Here is a 19,184-nt window from a genome sequence, read left to right as displayed (position 1 = left end):
AGCATCAAGGGTTGGAATTGGGGGTTAAATCACCAAAGTGATTCCCGGGCGCGGCCACCGCTGTTGCTCACTGCTCCCCTCACCTCCCAGGGGGTGAACAAGGGGATGGGTCAAATGCAGAGGTTGATTTCACCACACCTAATGTGTGTGACAATCACACAAAAAAAAGAAAAAGAAAAAAGAGGTTTTAACCAATGTTCCCTCGAATTGTTCAAACACAAAAACTCCCTGAGCATTCAGTGGAGCACATGTGAGCAACATCACACGTGGCAATACCAGCAGCACACCTGTCTCAAACCAATCTTTTAATAACACTCAAATGAGAGGAGTCATTTTCATGAGATTATTTTGTAATATTAGTGATTTGGCCCACTTGTAATGAAAATAAAAGAAATCTTGTTTTTCATAAGCTATGGATTAGTATTGTACAATATGTCTGGGTGGGGGTCATGCTTTGGAAATCATTTGTACCCCTTTCAGAGATCACATTTAGTTGCCCTTAAACATCCTCACGTTGCACAATGAAATGTAAGCATAGGATGAAGTGTGCATTCCTGTAACTTTCTCTAGTAACAGCATTCCATGATTACTATAAATAAATTAACATTAATAATAACTGACAGTAGAATAAGCACACGTATGACTGAAGAGTCATAGTGTAACTTTGTGTGGTTTGAGTTGTCCGACTTTTTGTGTGGCCATAAACGCACCAGTGGTTTAGTGGTATGCGTGTTGGTGACAGATGACAAATTAGTTTTGGCCTGGTTTGTACGGCAGAAAATGACTACTTTTCCGAGAGAAGTTTTTTACTCATGTTTTTGGTGTGGTTATGGCCGAATATAAACAGTTTTGCTCAATAAAGTGATCGATATAATTCCTGTCCTCGAAGCATCTCGATAGACGTTACAATAATTGAACGATGTTGACGAACACTGTTAGGGCCGCTTGTTGTCACTGTCACTCAGAGTTGCATTACAAAATTATACAGAATAAATGTGTTTATTTTTGTTTAGAGTTCAGATGGGATTTAAATTGGTGCGCGGCATATATTTGCTGTGCGCAGAGGACGCTTGAGCAGTGCGCAATTGCGCAGGCGCGCACCTTAGAGGGAATGTTGGTTGTAGGCCATTTTGGTTATGCAGTCTCATTTTTCAAGGGGATTGGACCAGATTATTTTTTCTATATTTTTTTAGTTGTGTTCTACTCCTGGACGTGTTAACTTCATCTTTAGAATGTAATAAAAATCGAGCTGTCGGTGTACTTTTAAAAGGTTGATGAAAAACACACTTGCATGTTTTGTCGTTATCTTTGTTTATTATCAAAGATCAGTCGATCCTAACTTCATGTCAACAACTTGAAAAACAGAAAGGTGAAAGGAAAACACTGCTGAAGCAACACGGTACTTTTAATAATAGATCATTCCGTATCTAACATTTTATATTTTCTCACTATGGCAATCCAATATGTACAATATTCACATTCAGTCCAAACAATCAAAATTAAAGCTTTGTCTTAAAAAGGAGCTGAATCAGCATTTGTTGGTTGGCTGAAACACGTCAGTCCCTCGGCTCAGAGTGTCCTCGTGCAGGTGCGTCTACCTACAGGTGTGAGCTGTAGAAGGCAGGTGCAGCGTAGCTCTGCGTCCCCAGCATGAAAGGAGACAGAACATGGCTGGTGGTGAGGAAAGGAAGTTGGACCAGGCTGCCCGCAGGAGGGTGATGGTGTCCGGTTGCGTAGCCGGTGTGTAAGGCCAGGTGCCCGCTGATTGGGGGAGACGGACTTAGCGGGCTGAGGCCGCCGAGAGCGCCGCCCATTCCTCCCCCGCCTGCTCCGCCTCCTGCACTGGTGGGAGCCGAAGTGTCTGCACCGGGGTTCTGTTTCTTCCACTTGGTCCGGCGGTTCTGGAACCAGATCTTGACCTGGGTCTCGGTGAGGGACAGCGACAGCGCCAGGTTGAGCCGCTCGCAAACAGACAAGTAGCGAGTGGACTTGAACTTGTTCTCCAGCGCCACCAGCTGCTCGTAGGTGAAGGCAGTGCGTGCTCGGCGGGGTTTGCCCGACTTGGAGTCCGTGCCTGAGCGTTTCCGTTTAGGTTTTCCTTGCCCACTGTGGCCTCCGTTAGGCTGCACGCTGATGAGCTGACCCGCAGAGCCTCTTCTGGGGCTTTTTGAGTCTTTGCTGGGGTCCTGAGGGCTCTGCTGGCCAACATCTCTGTCCCCGCTGAAATGCAGAGCCGAACTGCTTTCCTCGCTGCTGTAAAGCCCATCTGGTGCGTCGGAGTCTGGAGTACCAGCTTCGTTGTAGACGTCCTCATCTGGACTTCTGTAGCCAAAGTTTTCTGCAACGTAAGACAATGAAGATGAGACATTCCATATCTACACCAGTAGTACAGAACACATTTAATCTTTAACACTCATCTACTGGAACAATTTATTCCGATTTTTTTGCATGTTTTCACAAAATGTACTTGTTGGTCGAAAGTTGATTGCCTCCAAAACATTAGTGGACATTTATCAGTCCCTCCGGGGATTTTTGTGATTGTTGTGGCCTAAAATGCTTGAATTTGCAGCAGCTTTTTTAGAAAGTTGCAATGTTTTGAGGCTATTTTTTTTTATAACATTGTATCAACTTGTGATTTCATGAATTTGCAATCATTGTTTTAATTATTCCTCGTAATTTAAACCTGAAAAAAAACACAAACAGGATTTCAACAAAAATCGGAAAACAATTAGTGTATTATTGTCATGTCTGTGTAATCATCATGTTTTGTTTTAAGTCATGTTTTGTTTAGTTTCTGGCTTTTCACTCCCTTGTCTTGTCACCATAGTTACCCATTAGTTTTCACCTGTCACGTCACGCACCTGTTTCACGTCTTGAGTCACGCACCTGTTTTCGTTAATCATGTCTGTAGTATTTAAGTTCAGTGTTTTTCAGTTTGTCTTTCTGACGACCTCACACCACATTTATGCTCTGTCCATTGTTTCATGTCCATGTTCACGCTGCTCCTTTTTTGTCCAAGCCAAGTAAGTTTTTGTTCCATGTTTATAATCTTTTTGTTTTTCATAGTTTATTCTCCGCCACTGTGCGTGCTTTTCATTTGTACTTTTTGCTATAGTCTTTTGGTTTCATAGTTTATTATCCGCCACTGTGCGCGCTTTCATTTATCCCTTTTTTTGATATATTAAATTGATATATTAAAACCCGCCATGTACCTTAATTCCCGTCTCCCCGTGCCAACTTTCCGTTGCACCCCGGAAAAGCAAACTCCCAAGATCAAGTCCTGACAATTATCAATCAATATAAATACTGTAGAAGGTGAAGTGAAGAAGAAGTGAAAGGTGACAAGAATGTGGTGGATGTGAAGGACCTGGAAGTTCATTTCTAAACAAATATTGAACTACATGAAGAAATTCTTCTTTTTTCTGATATTTTTAGTGTCAACGTCACTAACCGTATTTTTCGGACTATAAGTCGCAGTTTTTTTTATAGTTTGGCCGGGCTCCAGTGTGACATATACCGTATTTTCCGCACCATTAGCCGCACCTAAAAACCACAAATTTACTCAAAAGCTGACAGTGCGGCTTTTAACCCGGTGCGCTTTATATATGGATAAATATTAAGATTCATTTTCATAAAGTTTCGATCTCGCAACTTAGGTAAACAGCCGCCATCTTTTTTCCCGGTAGAACAGGAAGCGCTTCTTCTTCTACGCAAGCAACCGCCAAGGTAAGCACCCGCCCCCATAGAACAGGAAGCGCTTCTTCTTCTACTGTAAGCAACCACCCGCCCCCGGAAGAAGAAGAAAAAACGCGTGGATATCACCGTACGTTTCATTTCCTGTTTACATCTGTAAAGACCACAAAATGGCTCCTACTAAGCGACAAGGATCCGGTTCATGAAAAGACGCAATCTCTCCATCCGCACACGGATTACTACCGTATTTCACAGCAACTGATATTCCTGTGAACCGCACTGTGGAACGGGAGCACGTACGGTGAATATTCGCACCACAGGGAATGAGAAGTCATCCTTCACTGTGGTTCTAGCTTGCCATGCTAACTTCCACCCATGGTGATATTCAAAAGAAAGACCTTGCCAAAAGAGACCTTTCCAGCCGGCGTCATCATAAAAGCTAACTCGAAGGGATGGATGAAGAAAAGATGAGCGAGTGGTTAAGGTAAGTTTAAGTTTACGCGAAGAGGCCGGGTGGCTTTTTTCACGCAGCTCTGTCCATGTTGATATACGTATGTTTGTGATTGCACATTTGCGTACATTTTGGGAGTGAACAGAGTTGTTAGAACGCTGGTTTTTAATATATTATTAAAGTTTGACTGACCTATCTGACTGTTTTTTTGACATTCCTTTAGCGCAGTTAGATGCGGCTTACAACACGGGGCGGCTTATTGGTGGACAAAGTTTTGAAATATGCCGTTCATTGAAGGCGCGGCTTTTAACCCAGGGCGCCTTATGGTGCGGAAAATACGGTATATGTTTTTTTTCTTTTTTATTATGCATTTTCGGCAGGTGCGACTTATACTCCGGTGCGACTTATACTCCGAAAAATACGGTACACACTTTTTGATTAAAAACATCAGCTTGTTTTAATTTCAAAAAGCAAAAAACAATACCTCTACTTCAAAAGGTTGAAAGACAGAGTTTCATATACAGTGGTACCTTAACTTACAATTACTTTGAGATAAGAGCGCTGTCTCGACTTCTTGTCATGCTTTAAGTTGCGAGCGTTTTCACCAGAGGTGGGTAGTAACGCGCTACATTTACTCCGTTACATCTACTTGAGTAACTTTTGGGATAAATTGTACTTCTAAGAGTAGTTTTAATGCAACTTACTTTTACTTTTACTTGAGTATATTTATAGAGAAGAAACGCTACTTTTACTCCGCTACTTTTATCTACATTCAGCTCGCTACTCGCTACTAATTTTTATCGATCTGTTAATGCACGCTTTGTTTGTTTTGGTCTGTCAGACAGACTTTCAAAGTGCCTGCGTTACTGGTGACGTTTCACTCCGTTCCACCAATAAAATGCAGTCACTAGTGACGTTTGACTCCGTTCCACCAATCAGATGCAGTCACTGGTGACGTTGGACCAATCAAACAGAGCCAGGCGGTCACATGACCTGACTTAAACAAGTTGAAAAACTTATTGGGGTGTTACCATTTAGTGGTCAATTGTACGGAATATGTACTTCACTGTGCAATCTGCTAATACAAGTTTCAATCAATCAATCAAAAGTGTGAAGGAAAAGAGACACTTTTTTTATTTCAACCGTACATCCTGTCACAAGCCTAAAGACTGACTGCACAGTTCCTGTCTTCACAATAAAAGTGCCGCTCCATTGCGCCTGCACTTACAAAATAAGAGTCTCCGAAAGCCAGTGCAAACAAGCTAGCAAGCTACGGAATTTGCCGCCAATGTATTTCTTGTAAAGTGTGTGAAAACGAATATGGAAGCTGGACAAATAAGATACCAAAAACCAACCACTTTCATGTGGTATTAGACAGAAAGGAGGAACTTTTCTTCTCCTCCATTTGAAAACGTGGAGTTATCAGCACTACTGTCTGATTCCAATCAATGCAAGTCATCAGAATCAGGTAATACACCAACTTATATTTTTGTCTTCACGAAAGAAAGGAATCTATATGTGTTAAACATGCATGTATATTCATTAAAACACCTTTAACATGTGAACAAAAACGGCAAAATAAATAAATATAAATGATATACTGTATATATCAATGTATGTGTGTGTATACATATATATATATATATATATATATATATATATATATATATATATATATATATATATATATATATATATATATATATATGATATGTGTGTGTATGTTACTCATCAGTTACTCAGTACTTGAGTAGTTTTTTCACAACATACTTTTTACTTTTACTCAAGTAAATATTTGGGTGACTACTCATTACTTTTACTTGAGTAATAAATCTCTAAAGTAACAGTACTCTTACTTGAGTACAATTTCTGGCTACTCTACCCACCTCTGGTTTTCACCACCACTTGAAGTAATATTTGTAACAGGGTTGTGACGTTTGGGCAATAAAGAGTTAATATATTGTTACACATTGTTGCTCCTGCTTTGTTTGCACAAGAAGCAAACATATGTTTTGATTAGACAGTTGACATGCATGTTTGAGCGCCGCTGGGAGATCGACATCCTGACCCCTAACAATCGGAAGTAAGAACGTTAGTGTGAAAGTGAAGAAGCGGACCACCAAATTTGGCGTAATAAGCCAAGAGTGTCTAAACTCATAATAGGGACAAAATGTAGACTATAATATTCAATATAATATTGCAGACTTCATCCAAGTCTTGGTCCAAGAAATCAGAACTTGCAGGAAGTTCCTTTAACCCTTCAATAATTACAGACAAATGTAAATCAGAATCACACTGACTGAGTGACCGTGGCAAAGCTTCGAGTTCCGACCTCAGTCCAAACACTTCCTTCTGTGAGCAGAGCTCTGACTATGCTGTGTGCAGGTCAGCTAAGTCACACTTTTCTTTCTTATTGGATGTCTCCACCTCTTGAAGGGGAGACAAGCATTATGGACGCGTTGGGGACGGCGTGGCGCAGTGGAAGAGTGGCCGTGCGCGACCCGAGGGTCCCTGGTTCAATCCCCACCTAGTACCAACCTCGTCATGTCCGTTGTGTCCTGAGCAAGACACTTCACCCTTGCTCCTGATGGGTGCTGGTTAGCGCCCTGCATGGCAGCTCCCTCCATCAGTGTGTGAATGTGTGTGTGAATGGGTAAATGCGGAAGTAGTGTCAAAGCGCTTTGAGTACCTTGAAGGTAGAAAAGCGCTATACAAGTACAACCCATTTATTTATTTATTTATGCGCTCTTAAGCGGAAGGCATCGTTTTCTAGAGCTGCTTTGTGCAAAACAGCAAGCTGTTACCAATGCATCAGGCGCGCACGTTTTGCATCTCTCCAAATGTTCAGCAGAGATGTTATGTCTTTGTCACACTGACTGACTGGCATTGAAAACACTTTAAGGTGGAACTGCACTTTTTTGGGAATTTTGCCTATCGTTCACAATCATTATGAAGGACATGACGACGGATGGATTTTTTAAATAACGCATTCTAACTCGTAAATAAACATAAATAAAAGTCGGCTAAAACCCAATTGAAAAACATCCACAAAGCGCCAACAATACTCCATTTACATTTCCTGATTTGAATATCAACCAAGTATTAGTGGTAATGTTATTAGAAGCGCTAACGCAGACAAACTATTTATAGCAGCAACAAGCTTGTGTGCCTATGTTTACATCATCGAGTGGTCTTCTGCTTCCTCGTTTCCTTGCTCGTCAAACTTTATTGTAGATCTTAAATCATGCCTCTCACCTGGATAGGAGAAGGACGAGGATGTAATCTGACAAGTCGGTACACTATGACAGCCAATTTAGCCCGGAAATGGCGAGAACGACAAAAAAATATGCTTGGTTTCTTCGCGAGGATTATGAGTCATTCTTCATCTAAACGGGAATATATGGACATCCTGTCAGGCGGCATCCTAATGACCGAAGACATTGTACAGTAAGTGATGTTTTATTATGTTTGTTGGCTCTCATAAAGTCTGCAGTGAGTAATAATCAGTGATGTTGTTAAAAAAAGCGAACGTTGTAATGCGTTTTTTAAATGAATGCGCTGCGTATGCCTAAAAAGATCAAAATATATAAATATTAAATGTTGTACATGAACCTGTTACTACATTACATATATACCTACATCATGTATATAAAATCTTAATGGAGGTGTTTGTATGTTTTTTAAGGGCTTTACAGTCAGAATAGGGCAGCTCCCATTGGAAGCAGACTTTTGATCACATTTGTTTAATATTTAGAACACATTAAAAAAAAATACTTGTCCTTCATAATGATTGTGAACGATTGGCAAAATTCCCCCCCAAAAAGTGCAGTTCCCCTTTAAGTATTCAGTAAAGAAATTAATTGCTTTGCATGGACAAAAGTCCATACTTTAACCCAACCTGCTTGTTTAGAATAACAATTGAATTGTTATTGTTGGAAAAATATGCATGTTTTCTAGTCAAAAACACACTGAACAAGATTATGAAGATAATAAATTGAGCATTTAGTCTCTTAAGAAAGACAAATGACTTACAGAGGAAACCAGTCTGAAAGTAAAGGCTTAAAAAGTAAGTGACAATATTAACATGTGGACGTTCAGTTCTTGTAAAGAAAGGTTAAAGTAAGTAATGTACATTAATGACGACAGGCTCTTCCTCGAGCTAAACACTGAGAATATCACAAATTCAAACATCTTTCAAAAGTTATCATAATAATAATAGTTATTATTATTATTATTATGCTGCTCAGTGGCCTAATGGTTAGAGTGTCCGCCCCGAGATCGGCAGGTCGTGAGTTCAAACCCCGGCCGAGTCATACCAAAGACTATAAAAATGCGACCTGTTACCTCCCTGCTTGGCACTCAGCATCAAGGGTTGGAATTGGGGGTTAAATCACCAAAATGATTCCCGGGCGCGGCCACCGCTGCTGCTCACTGCTCCCCTCACCTCCCAGGGGGTGAACAAGGGGATGGGTCAAATGCAGAGGTTAATTTCACCACACCTAGCGTGTGTGTGACAATCATTGGTACTTTAACTTTAACTTTAATTATTATAACATGGTAGCTAGACACCAACGAGTGGCTATTGGATGAATAGTAGTGTGGAGTCAGATGCCCAGAGGTGGGGCATCGGAGCAACATCCCCTTCGTTACTACATTTGCTTAAGTCTTCGTTTGGATACATTTGACTAGTCAGAGTAGTTTTAATGCAACAAACTTTTTACTTTTACATTAATATTTTTGTGAAGAAGAAACATTATATTTACTCCGTTACATTGACTTTCTTTTATATCAAATTATTAATGTATAACCTATTTAATGCTGCTTGCAAAGACGCATTAATTTAGCTCGTTAGAGAGATTTTTTTGTGCGAACACGGTCACATGACTCTATTTCACCAATCCAACATAAGCACTAGTGACGTTTGACTCCTATTCACCATTTAAACGGAGCCTGGCAATCACATGATTGCACTCAACCTATACACTGTAAAAAGTGACATGACGTCAGACGAAGTGCTGTCAATGTTTAATTAGAAACTATGAAAAATAACATTTATATCATGCACTGTCATCTGTGTCAGTAGAAATGTTCACATTTCAGCCTACAAGAATTCCACTTCCAAATAGAAAAAACATGTTGCGGTAAGTTGTAGACTTTTTTTCATGTTTTAGCTGCCCATATGCTTACATTGGCCCTGTTGTAGCGTCATAAGTGACTGTAAAATGAGCATCTTTTGTTGTACAGAACATGCTGTAGTAGGATCTCTGTCTCCCTCACAAACTGTACACAAACACACGCACACGCACACACACACACACACACACACACACACACACACACACACACACACACACACACACACACACACACACACACACACACACACACACACACACACACACACACCAACTACAATTGTAGTGCAAGTACCATTAGAAATAGCTACTAAATAAATCAGAACTTACTCACCTGTTACTCGGTACTTAAGCCGTTTTTCACTGAATATTCACTCTATTCAAGTAATCATTTGTATGACTACAATGCATTTTACTTTTACTCGAGTCATATTACTGTCTCCAAACACTGTTAGACTCGGTGGACGACATTAGGCTAAATGAATTTGGCCGGGGGCAATGATGTACATACATATATATATATATATATATATATATATATATATATATATATATATATATATATATATATATATATATATATTGTACATATATATATGATTGTACATATACAGTATATCGATTGTACATACATATATATATATATATATATATATAAATATATGAGTATATATATATTTATAAATGTGTATAAGTGTATATTTACACACACACACAGGACACACAGGTGAAACTAAAAAAAATTTAATATCATACAATGGTTTGTTTATTTCAGTTATCCTAAAAATATTTCCAGCTTTCTTTTGATAGAATTTTGATTACTATTTATTTTGGTGTTCAATAAATAATAATCTTTGTGATAAACACATGATTTGATATCATTTCTAAATGAAGACACCCGTTCAATGGTAAGTAGTTTAAATACTTAAAACAGATTCCTAAAAACAGCAGCGTGCTCCTGTCATATGGATAATCTTTGACTCATGTGTTTTTAAAGTCGGTACTTCAAAATAAAAACAGCACAGTACCCCTGTCATAGAGAGAATAATTGAAAAGCGTAAAATATGACTATTTATGACTATATTCTCCATTTGTCTTTTGACTGCCACTAATAAATAAATAAATGAATGTATGGTGAACACAATACTAAAGTACTTTCATGACATATTTGGTTTAAGGATATATGTAATAATACATTCTCTTTTCTTTGATAAATTGTCTTTTGACTCAGTATTTATCAAACACTTAAATATATCTACAGTATACAAATAGTTGTGTTTGTGTATAAAAGTGCAGTATGGGGCATGCCTGTGTTACAAAGGTAATTGATAAATACAAATAAACACATATCCAAGAAAGTTATTTCAAAACCCAATCAAAATAATTTGACAAAAACAGAAGACAATTTAAAGTACAAACATTGTAATATGTAAAAGCAGTAAGCTGTCAGAGAGCAGCAAATGTCTTGAATAATTTCATAAATAAAACAATAATGCAACAAAGTTAGTAGTGTTTGAAAGCTAACACTGATACAAGTATCATTCCTTTACCACAAAAACTCCCTTTTATTCTTATTCATTAGTCAATATATGTACTTTTTCATATCTACACTGAACCATCAAATTATTTACTTTCATACCAACATCATCATGTACATATTGTTTACTAAAGTACTATTCATTTGATATTTTTTTTAAATAAATGGTTCAGGCTTTTATTTTTTGGTTTGTTTGATGTAAGAATTGCTGCCTATGTATGATTGGTACATGTGTACACCAATCAAATACCTTTACAGTATACCTTATTATTTATTTTTGTTGCCTGCCTCCTTACTTAAAGTACTGTTGCATCATTGACACAAATGATATGTTGCACCAAGATTGTACTGAATATTGTAGTACCCTCAAAGTGTCTTCAATGTACATGAGGGACATTTTCTCCTCAACGTATGTGTTTATTTAGGCTTAAGGTACTGAATACTGTATAGTACGTTTTATAGATAAGGTATATAAAATATTTTGTGTATTTACCCAACAAAAACATTGTAATAAAAAGTGTTCTACAACTTTGAGCATCAAGTTCCTTAGTAAGGAAACATTTAGGAGTGCTTGTCATGTTACAGTCATATGACGAGGGATGTAACAATTACCGGTGTTAATGATAAACTGTGGTAAAACTTCCAGTGATTAATATTAATGTTTCATATGTTAATTACAATAATTTTGTGATTGATTACCGCAGTTCGATAAACTCACAACACGGTGAAACAGCTCATTTCCAGAAGCAGCCGGCAAGCTAACAGCCAATGTGCTGATCAGTACTGTAGCTAGCAGCTGGCGCACTGATTGATAGCTAGCAGCTAGCATGCTGTTCAGTAGCTACCAGCTAGCCCACTGATTGGTAGCTAGCAGTTAGCGCCCTAATTGCTACCTGGCAACTACCGTGCTAATCGCTAGCTATCTTAAAAGCTAACAGTACAAAAGACATTAATGACTTTCCCCATTACAAACTTTATACCCCAATCTAAACTAGTAAAAACACATTGCTGTCTGAGCAACTAAACTATTCAATAACAATAATAATAATAGCTTTTATTTGTATTGCACTTAACATTTGAATAACAAATATTTTGTGCAGATTGAACCCACTTAGCACAGTGATAAATATGAACAGGATTCTTTGAGCATTAAAATAAACCACACTCTAAAAACTTTACAAAAAATAAAAACCGAAGAAGATAATTATATTTAAACATTACAACAACAATATGTATGTTAAGAACAACATTTTATGTTTATTCTGCTGAGGAAAGTCTTTGTGTCTTTTAATTTATTAGAAAATAAAATAAAGCTTGGTTAAAAGATTTCAGTGTGTGCATGTGTACTATATTTAAAATTACTATAATATAAACCATTTAATCTACAAATTTATAGAAAACAAGCTACAAAAATATTATGTTTAACTATGAAATTATTGAAAGTCTGATGTGACAACTTCATCACAATAACAAAAATGCAAATATTACACTCAATAAATGTCAATGTTTCCGTGATTTGACATCAATATATGTTCTTTTTCAATTCAAAATACATTTGCACTGCACTAAAACATGTCAAATGATACATTTATCATGAACAATGTTGCATACTATATGTAACATATTTCACATCAATTAGTAATATTTTATGAAGTCATTATCATCATCATTTTACTTTAAATAAATGTGGATTCTAACGGGTCACATGACATGTTCAACACAAATTTCTAAACCTTTAATATTTTCGAACACATAATGGTAGATTCACTTTAACACTACTCAAGATGACAACCATCTTTTAATTAAAATTGAAAATGCAGCGGTGCCATCACGACTATTAAAATAGAACCGTCTACTAAGTTGTTCAAGTACTGGACATATAACAGTATATTAGTTATTTAAGTGCTAAAAATGTGACATTATGTAATTAATGCTATTCAAGTGCTGTACTTAAAATATGACCATATAAATTATATATAACTTTATATCTCTTTATATCCATTACATAATATGTTATTCAAGTACAACAATTGTGACAATATACAGTATGTTATTCAAATACAGAAAATGTGAAAGTACATTGCTGTTATTAAAGTAGTGTAGGCCTCGTTGAAATATGACCAGATATCACATATGTTATTATATGTTATTCAAGTACTGCAAATGTGATAGTATATCAAATACTATAAGTGTATTACAGTGTATTACATACGTATATGTTATTCAAATATTACAATGTGACAGTATATTACTGTTATTTAACAACTGTACTTAAATTATAATATCAACTTAATTATATGTGACAGTATTTTGCATACTGTAAGTAGTAGAGATGTGTATATAACATAGTATGTTACTTAAACAAGATGAATCATTCATTTGAGTTGAGTTTAATATGGCAATTGTTGTATTTTTTGTTAAAGACAAAATAAGGACTTGCTTGCGCGAATGATTTCCATACTGACAAATCAAAAATATGTGTAAACCATTCTAATATTTGTTTTTAAGTTGTGCTAATGACTAATATATATATAAAAAAACAGCCTGCAAGTATATGTAACAATTGTATTATTAGTAACATTTCAACATGTTCTCCCTTTATTATGTTTTTGCTTTTTTCCACACTTTTGCTGTATTTTTGTGTTAATATTCCTGTTTATTGTATTTTTAGAATATGCATTACAACGTGCACACACAAAAAACAGCTGCAGTCCACAAATGGTCCCCACACTGCACTTTGGACGCGTTTGCCTTTCATTATTGCTTTTAATTGAGTTTTTTTTTTTAAAGTGTTTACAAGAAAATATCAACTAAGTTATGTTTGAATATTTACATAATTGTAATCTTCTAATTATATTGTTTTGTATTTGGTAATTTTCTGAAGTATTTTCATTCTATTTATTTTCCTCAAATACATCCCGCTTGTCCCGAAATGGATGGATGGAAGATTAAAAATGAAACCTGTCAAAATTGGCAGGACAATAATTGTTCATTAATATTTAACGAATTAATTGATACTTAAAAGTAAACAATGTGTGTTGTAGGCCCTACAGTTAAATTAATATAATGTTCTTCAAAATTACATGAAACATGAATTACTTAACAATACTGAATTGTCTGCGCTATTATCAATAAACTGCATCATAGAAGGAAGTCAATTACTCCGAGTCACATAAAGTGTATGTGGGATATATATTAAATAAATAAATTAAATTGTGTACTTTCATACATGCATTCATATACCACCGTTTTTAGTATTGCGGAATTGGGAAAGGCCGACGCAAATTGACTGCGTTTATTCTTTTTTTTTTTTTTTTTTTTTTTTTTTTTTTAATATTGTCTGAAGTCCGAACGAGAAAAAAACGGTTATCATTTTTACTGAGTAGCAATAAAACGAAACTATCATTTAATTCATGCTGGTGTGGTGTCATTAGAGGATTTAGAGGAGGCCTCATATAATATCATATATAATATTGTTATTATATTTCACTGCCAGGTAAAGTGAATTTTTTAAAATAATACTTTTATATTTCATTATTACATTAAACGAAAAAATATATAAGCATGATGGAATGATGTTGTGTTAATGTCATAAACGATTAAATAAATGTGACTTACTGTGATAACCCTGCGAATATGCGTCGCCGTTGGGCTCCAGGCCCGCTTCGCATCCTCCACTGGATCCTCCCGTGGATCCTCCGCTGGATCCTCCACTGGATCCTCTCCGGTTTTCCTGGCCTTGCTCACCGCGGTGGTTGTCATGTCGCCGACTAGTGAACTTGTTTGGGTCCAGAATGTCCAGAACAGAGAAAGGGGTAGTCCGGTGACCGGCAGGACCCTAAAAAAGACTTTTTTTTTTATTTAAAAAAAACCTCCAAACTTTTACGAAGCTTTTTATATCCACAACAAAAACTGTCGCCTGGTTAGATATGACACATGAATAAGTTCATATTCACTAGATATATTATCATTCGTAAACTTAGGGATGAAAAGTTTCAATGCGGCCCGCAGCCTATTTCTTATTGACTCGCGGCTTACTTTAACATTCTAACCTAACACGAAAAACTAAAAAAATAAAATAAAAACAACAGCAGTTAAAATGGTGGGAAATGATCAGTAATAATTATGAATAGTTGTAATGTTGTTAGTATGGACTTGGTTTCATATGTATAATTGGTGTATGTGTCATTTGTTTAATAACTTGCAAGGAAGCTACAACTAAACGATTTCTCTAGATAGATAGATATAATATATAACATCTATATATAACATTAATTATTTATGACTCAGTATGTCTAAACTTAGTGAACAATAATATGGGAGATGGATCATTTTCATATTTGTCATTTAGTTTGTTTTTTTTAAGTCTAAGAAATACATTTTATATATTTCAATGCACATTTGAATTAAATAAGTCAACGTGTATGCCAAGTGTCTTATTATTATTACTATTATTATTATTAGCATGTCTTTTTTTTCTCCTCACATGACACCTTTTTGCTCTTTTTCCCAGTTGTGTTATTTCATTATTTTACTCATATTAATAATAATAAAATGTGCTGCGCACCGCAAATGACCCTCAAGCCAGACGTTGGACACCCATTACCTTATCTCCAACTGTATAATATATACTGTACATTATACAGCACTCTCTAATGGACAAATCCATAATTATAACAAACATAATGAAATCATTGCATCATTAAATGATTAAAATAGAAGTTTGTATAATATATGCATCGTTATATGTACAAACTACTCACAAAGTAGCAGCAAATACATGATCAACACATAATACTTTCACGATTGAATATGTTCATTTGCATTATAGGGATAATTTATAAATTAGGATGCATATTGTCACTGTTTTTTATTCGTTTTCATTATTAGCGTATTTCACGATGTGTCATTTGAGTCATGTATACATATATCTACTCAGTAAGTACAATGTGTGTGCATATATAATTATAACTAGTATACATTTGAATAATTGCACATTTATCGCACGATATTGATGAATAACACACACTACACACACACACACACACACACACACACACACACACACACACACACACACACACACACACACTCATTTATTTTTTGCATTACTCTAAGTTTCTTTCCTAAAATAGGACTTAAATGTAAGAATGCCTCGCATCCCTTTAATTGTTTGTTTTTCTATAGTTATTATATATTAATAGTAACATGTATTTATTTCTGTATTAGGTTTTTTTAAATTGATGTTACCTGCACGAGGACAGCATATGTAAATCCGCAGTTGTGCTATAAACTGGCATATTTACACCTGTATCGTTGCAGATGTTCATTAAATAATATGCACCAACCCTAACAAATAAATTAATGAATTAAATAGTAATTATAATTATAAATATTACTCAATGATTCCCGTATTTGTATTTTCGTTTCTAACAAACAAAACACTCGTCCTGCTCATTTGAATGTTTTAGTCATGTTTACATAATTTATTGCCGGTGTATTTTCAGGAATAATGAATAAGAATCAAGGGGGGCAACATCTGAAAGAATGAATGAGCTTCACAAGTTGGAAAATTAATAGAATTCGTTTGTTTTTTTAATTGCGTCACACAGGCTGGACTGTAAATTAACATACATATTATAGACAGAGACTTCCCTTTATTGTCATTCAAATTTGAACTTTACAGTACAGTGAAGAAACGAAATTGCCTTGCATTAACTCGTTGTAGTGCAGGCATAAACGAGCAATAAGGTGCAGATGTAAATAAATAAATTACTATACAGATAAATATATTGCATTTTTGCATATGCATCCACGTTTATGGATGTATGTTATATTGTCTTTATATTCCAGCGAGTATATTATATATACTTATTTTCTTGTTAAGAAAAATACATGTCCTTTCAAATATTTTCTTTTTTAATTATTATTTTTCGTGGCTTTCCCGCTTCCACACTGAACACTTGCGCGCTGTGGTAACACACACATTATTATTATTATTATTATTATTATTATTAATAATAATAATAATATTTGTGTGTTTTCCTCGGTTTCCTACAAACGTGAATCTTATTCCAGTTGTTGTTATTATGATTATTGATTTAATTGAACGCAGGTGTGTAGTATCCAGCTAATAAGATAAGATGAGATAAGATCAACTAAAATACGATACAATCTTTGAGGTCGTACCTGCAGCGGCGGTACCGGTACCGGGTTCGTGGGAGGAGGCTCCAGGTGGTTCTCGGCATGAGAGTCTCTAATCCCAGCCGCCGTGGAGAAGATGAGTTTGTCCCCAGAAGGAGCTTCTCTAGTCCGTGCGGGCTCCAAAGTGTCCATGAGCGGCACCAGCGGGTCCTGCTTGAAGGAGTGTACGTCTTCCGTGTCCAGGGAGGAGGACAGTGTCCCGGCGTGTGCCGCCGCCACGTCACTGTCCATGCCGCTACTCCTCTGTGGACTACTTAACGTCCACATCAAAACTCTTTCAACTCTCACACACTCTCGTACACACACGCGTGAAATAGTCAGTGAGCGCTAACCTCCACCATGCTGTCCATGTTCATACTTCCACTGATGAAAAAGACTTCCGTAAAGACTCCACGCAACATGGCGGCTTTAATTGTCGCCTCTGTCCGACGTGTGTGTCCTCGTCCTCTTCATCGTGGCTCCGTCAAACAACACACTTCATTTTCCGCACGTCCACATCCATCACTTTGTCAGCCTTTGGCTCCAACACACTTTACTACAACGGCGACAAGAAGAAGAAGAAGAAGAAGAAGAAGTGCAAGAAGAAGGAGAAGAAGGAGAAGAAGAAGGGGCGGGAAGAACTCCCGCCACCACCCACCATCATCATCATCAGCATCATCTTCATCTTCATCTTCATCCACCATGTTGCTGCTGTCAGCACATTTGATACACTCTCCCTTTCTCCACTATTAACTCAAAATACTAAAAAAAAAAAAAAAAAAAAAAAAAAAACTCACCATAGGTGCCCTTTATCAAACACGAAACAATAACATGAAGTCATATTTCTCCATTCGAACTGTGTTATAAATGTATTGTCTGTGTCATTACAATCGTTGGTAAATAGAGATGTCCGACAATATCGGCCTGCCGATATTATCGGCCGATAAACGCGTTAAAATGTAATATCGGAAATTATCAGTATCGTTTTTTTTAATTATCGGTATCAATTTCAATTATCAGGGTTGGACTCCGCCAAGGCTGCCCTTTGTCACCGATTCTGTTCATAAACTTTATGGACAGAATTTCTAGGCGCAGTCAGGGCGTTGAGGGGATCTGGTTTGGTGGCTGCAGGATTAGGTCACTGCTATTTGCAGATGATGTGGTCCTGATGGCTTCCTCCGGCCAAGATCTTCAGCTCTCACTGGATCGGTTCGCAGCCGAGTGTGAAGCGACTGGGATGGGAATCAGCACCTCCAAGTCCGAGTCCATGGTTCTCTCCCGGAAAAGGGTGGAGTGCCATCTCCGGGTTGGGGAGGAGATCTTGCCCCAAGTGGAGGAGTTCAAGTACCTCGGAGTCTTGTTCACGAGTGGGGGAAGAGTTGATCGTGAGATCGACAGGCGGATCGGTGCGGCGTCTTCAGTAATGCGGACGCTGTATCGATCCGTTGTGGTGAAGAAGGAGCTGAGCCGGAAGGCAAAGCTCTCGATTTACCGGTCGATCTACGTTCCCATCCTCACCTATGGTCAAGAGCTTTGGGTCATGACCGAAAGGACAAGATCACGGGTACAAGCGGCCGAAATGAGTTTCCTCCGCCGAGTGGCGGGGCTCTCCCTTAGAGATAGGGTGAGAAGCTCTGTCATTCGGAGGGAGCTCAAAGTACAGCCGCTGCTCCTCCACATCGAGAGGAGCCAGATGAGGTGGTTCGGGCATCTGGTCAGGATGCCACCCGAACGCCTCCCTAGGAAGGTGTTTCGGGCACGTCCGACCGGTAGGAGGCCACGGGGAAGACCCAGGACACGCTGGGAAGACTATCTCTCCCGGCTGGCCTGGGAACGCCTCGGGATCCCCCGGGAGGAGCTGGACGAAGTGGCTGGGGAGAGGGAAGTCTGGGCTTCCCTGCTTAAGCTGCTGCCCCCGCGACCCGACCTCGGATAAGCGGAAGAAGATGGATGGATGGATGGATGGTATCAATTTTTTATTTTTTATTTGTATTAAATCAACATACAAAAACACAATATACACTTACAATTAGTGCACCAACCCAAAAAGCCTTCCTCCCCCATTTACACTCATTCACACTCATTCACACAAAAGGGTTGTTCCTTTCTGTTATTAATATTCTGGTTCCTACATTATATATCAATACAGTCTGCAAGGGATACAGTCCGTAAGCACACATGATTG

General features: G+C 37.5%; 1 protein-coding gene across 1 annotated transcript; it reads right to left on the bottom strand.

Moving 5' to 3' along the window:
• Positions 1-1,391: 1,391 nt before the first annotated feature.
• nkx1.2lb (NK1 transcription factor related 2-like,b) lies at positions 1,392-17,545 on the bottom strand. The gene is made up of 3 exons (XM_061979908.2): positions 17,006-17,545; positions 14,435-14,654; positions 1,392-2,338 (listed from the first exon to the last, which is right to left on the bottom strand). Exons 1-3 carry the CDS (start codon positions 17,285-17,287, stop codon positions 1,599-1,601), a joined length of 1,242 nt encoding a protein of 413 aa, XP_061835892.1. The 5' UTR covers positions 17,288-17,545; the 3' UTR covers positions 1,392-1,598.
• Between the last annotated feature and the right edge of the window lie 1,639 nt (positions 17,546-19,184).

Source organism: Nerophis lumbriciformis, linkage group LG19 (genome assembly GCF_033978685.3).
Source record: "Nerophis lumbriciformis linkage group LG19, RoL_Nlum_v2.1, whole genome shotgun sequence".
Taxonomy (NCBI): domain Eukaryota; kingdom Metazoa; phylum Chordata; class Actinopteri; order Syngnathiformes; family Syngnathidae; genus Nerophis; species Nerophis lumbriciformis.
Note: the sequence above shows the minus strand (reverse complement) of the source record. Positions and strands in the feature narration are given on the sequence as shown.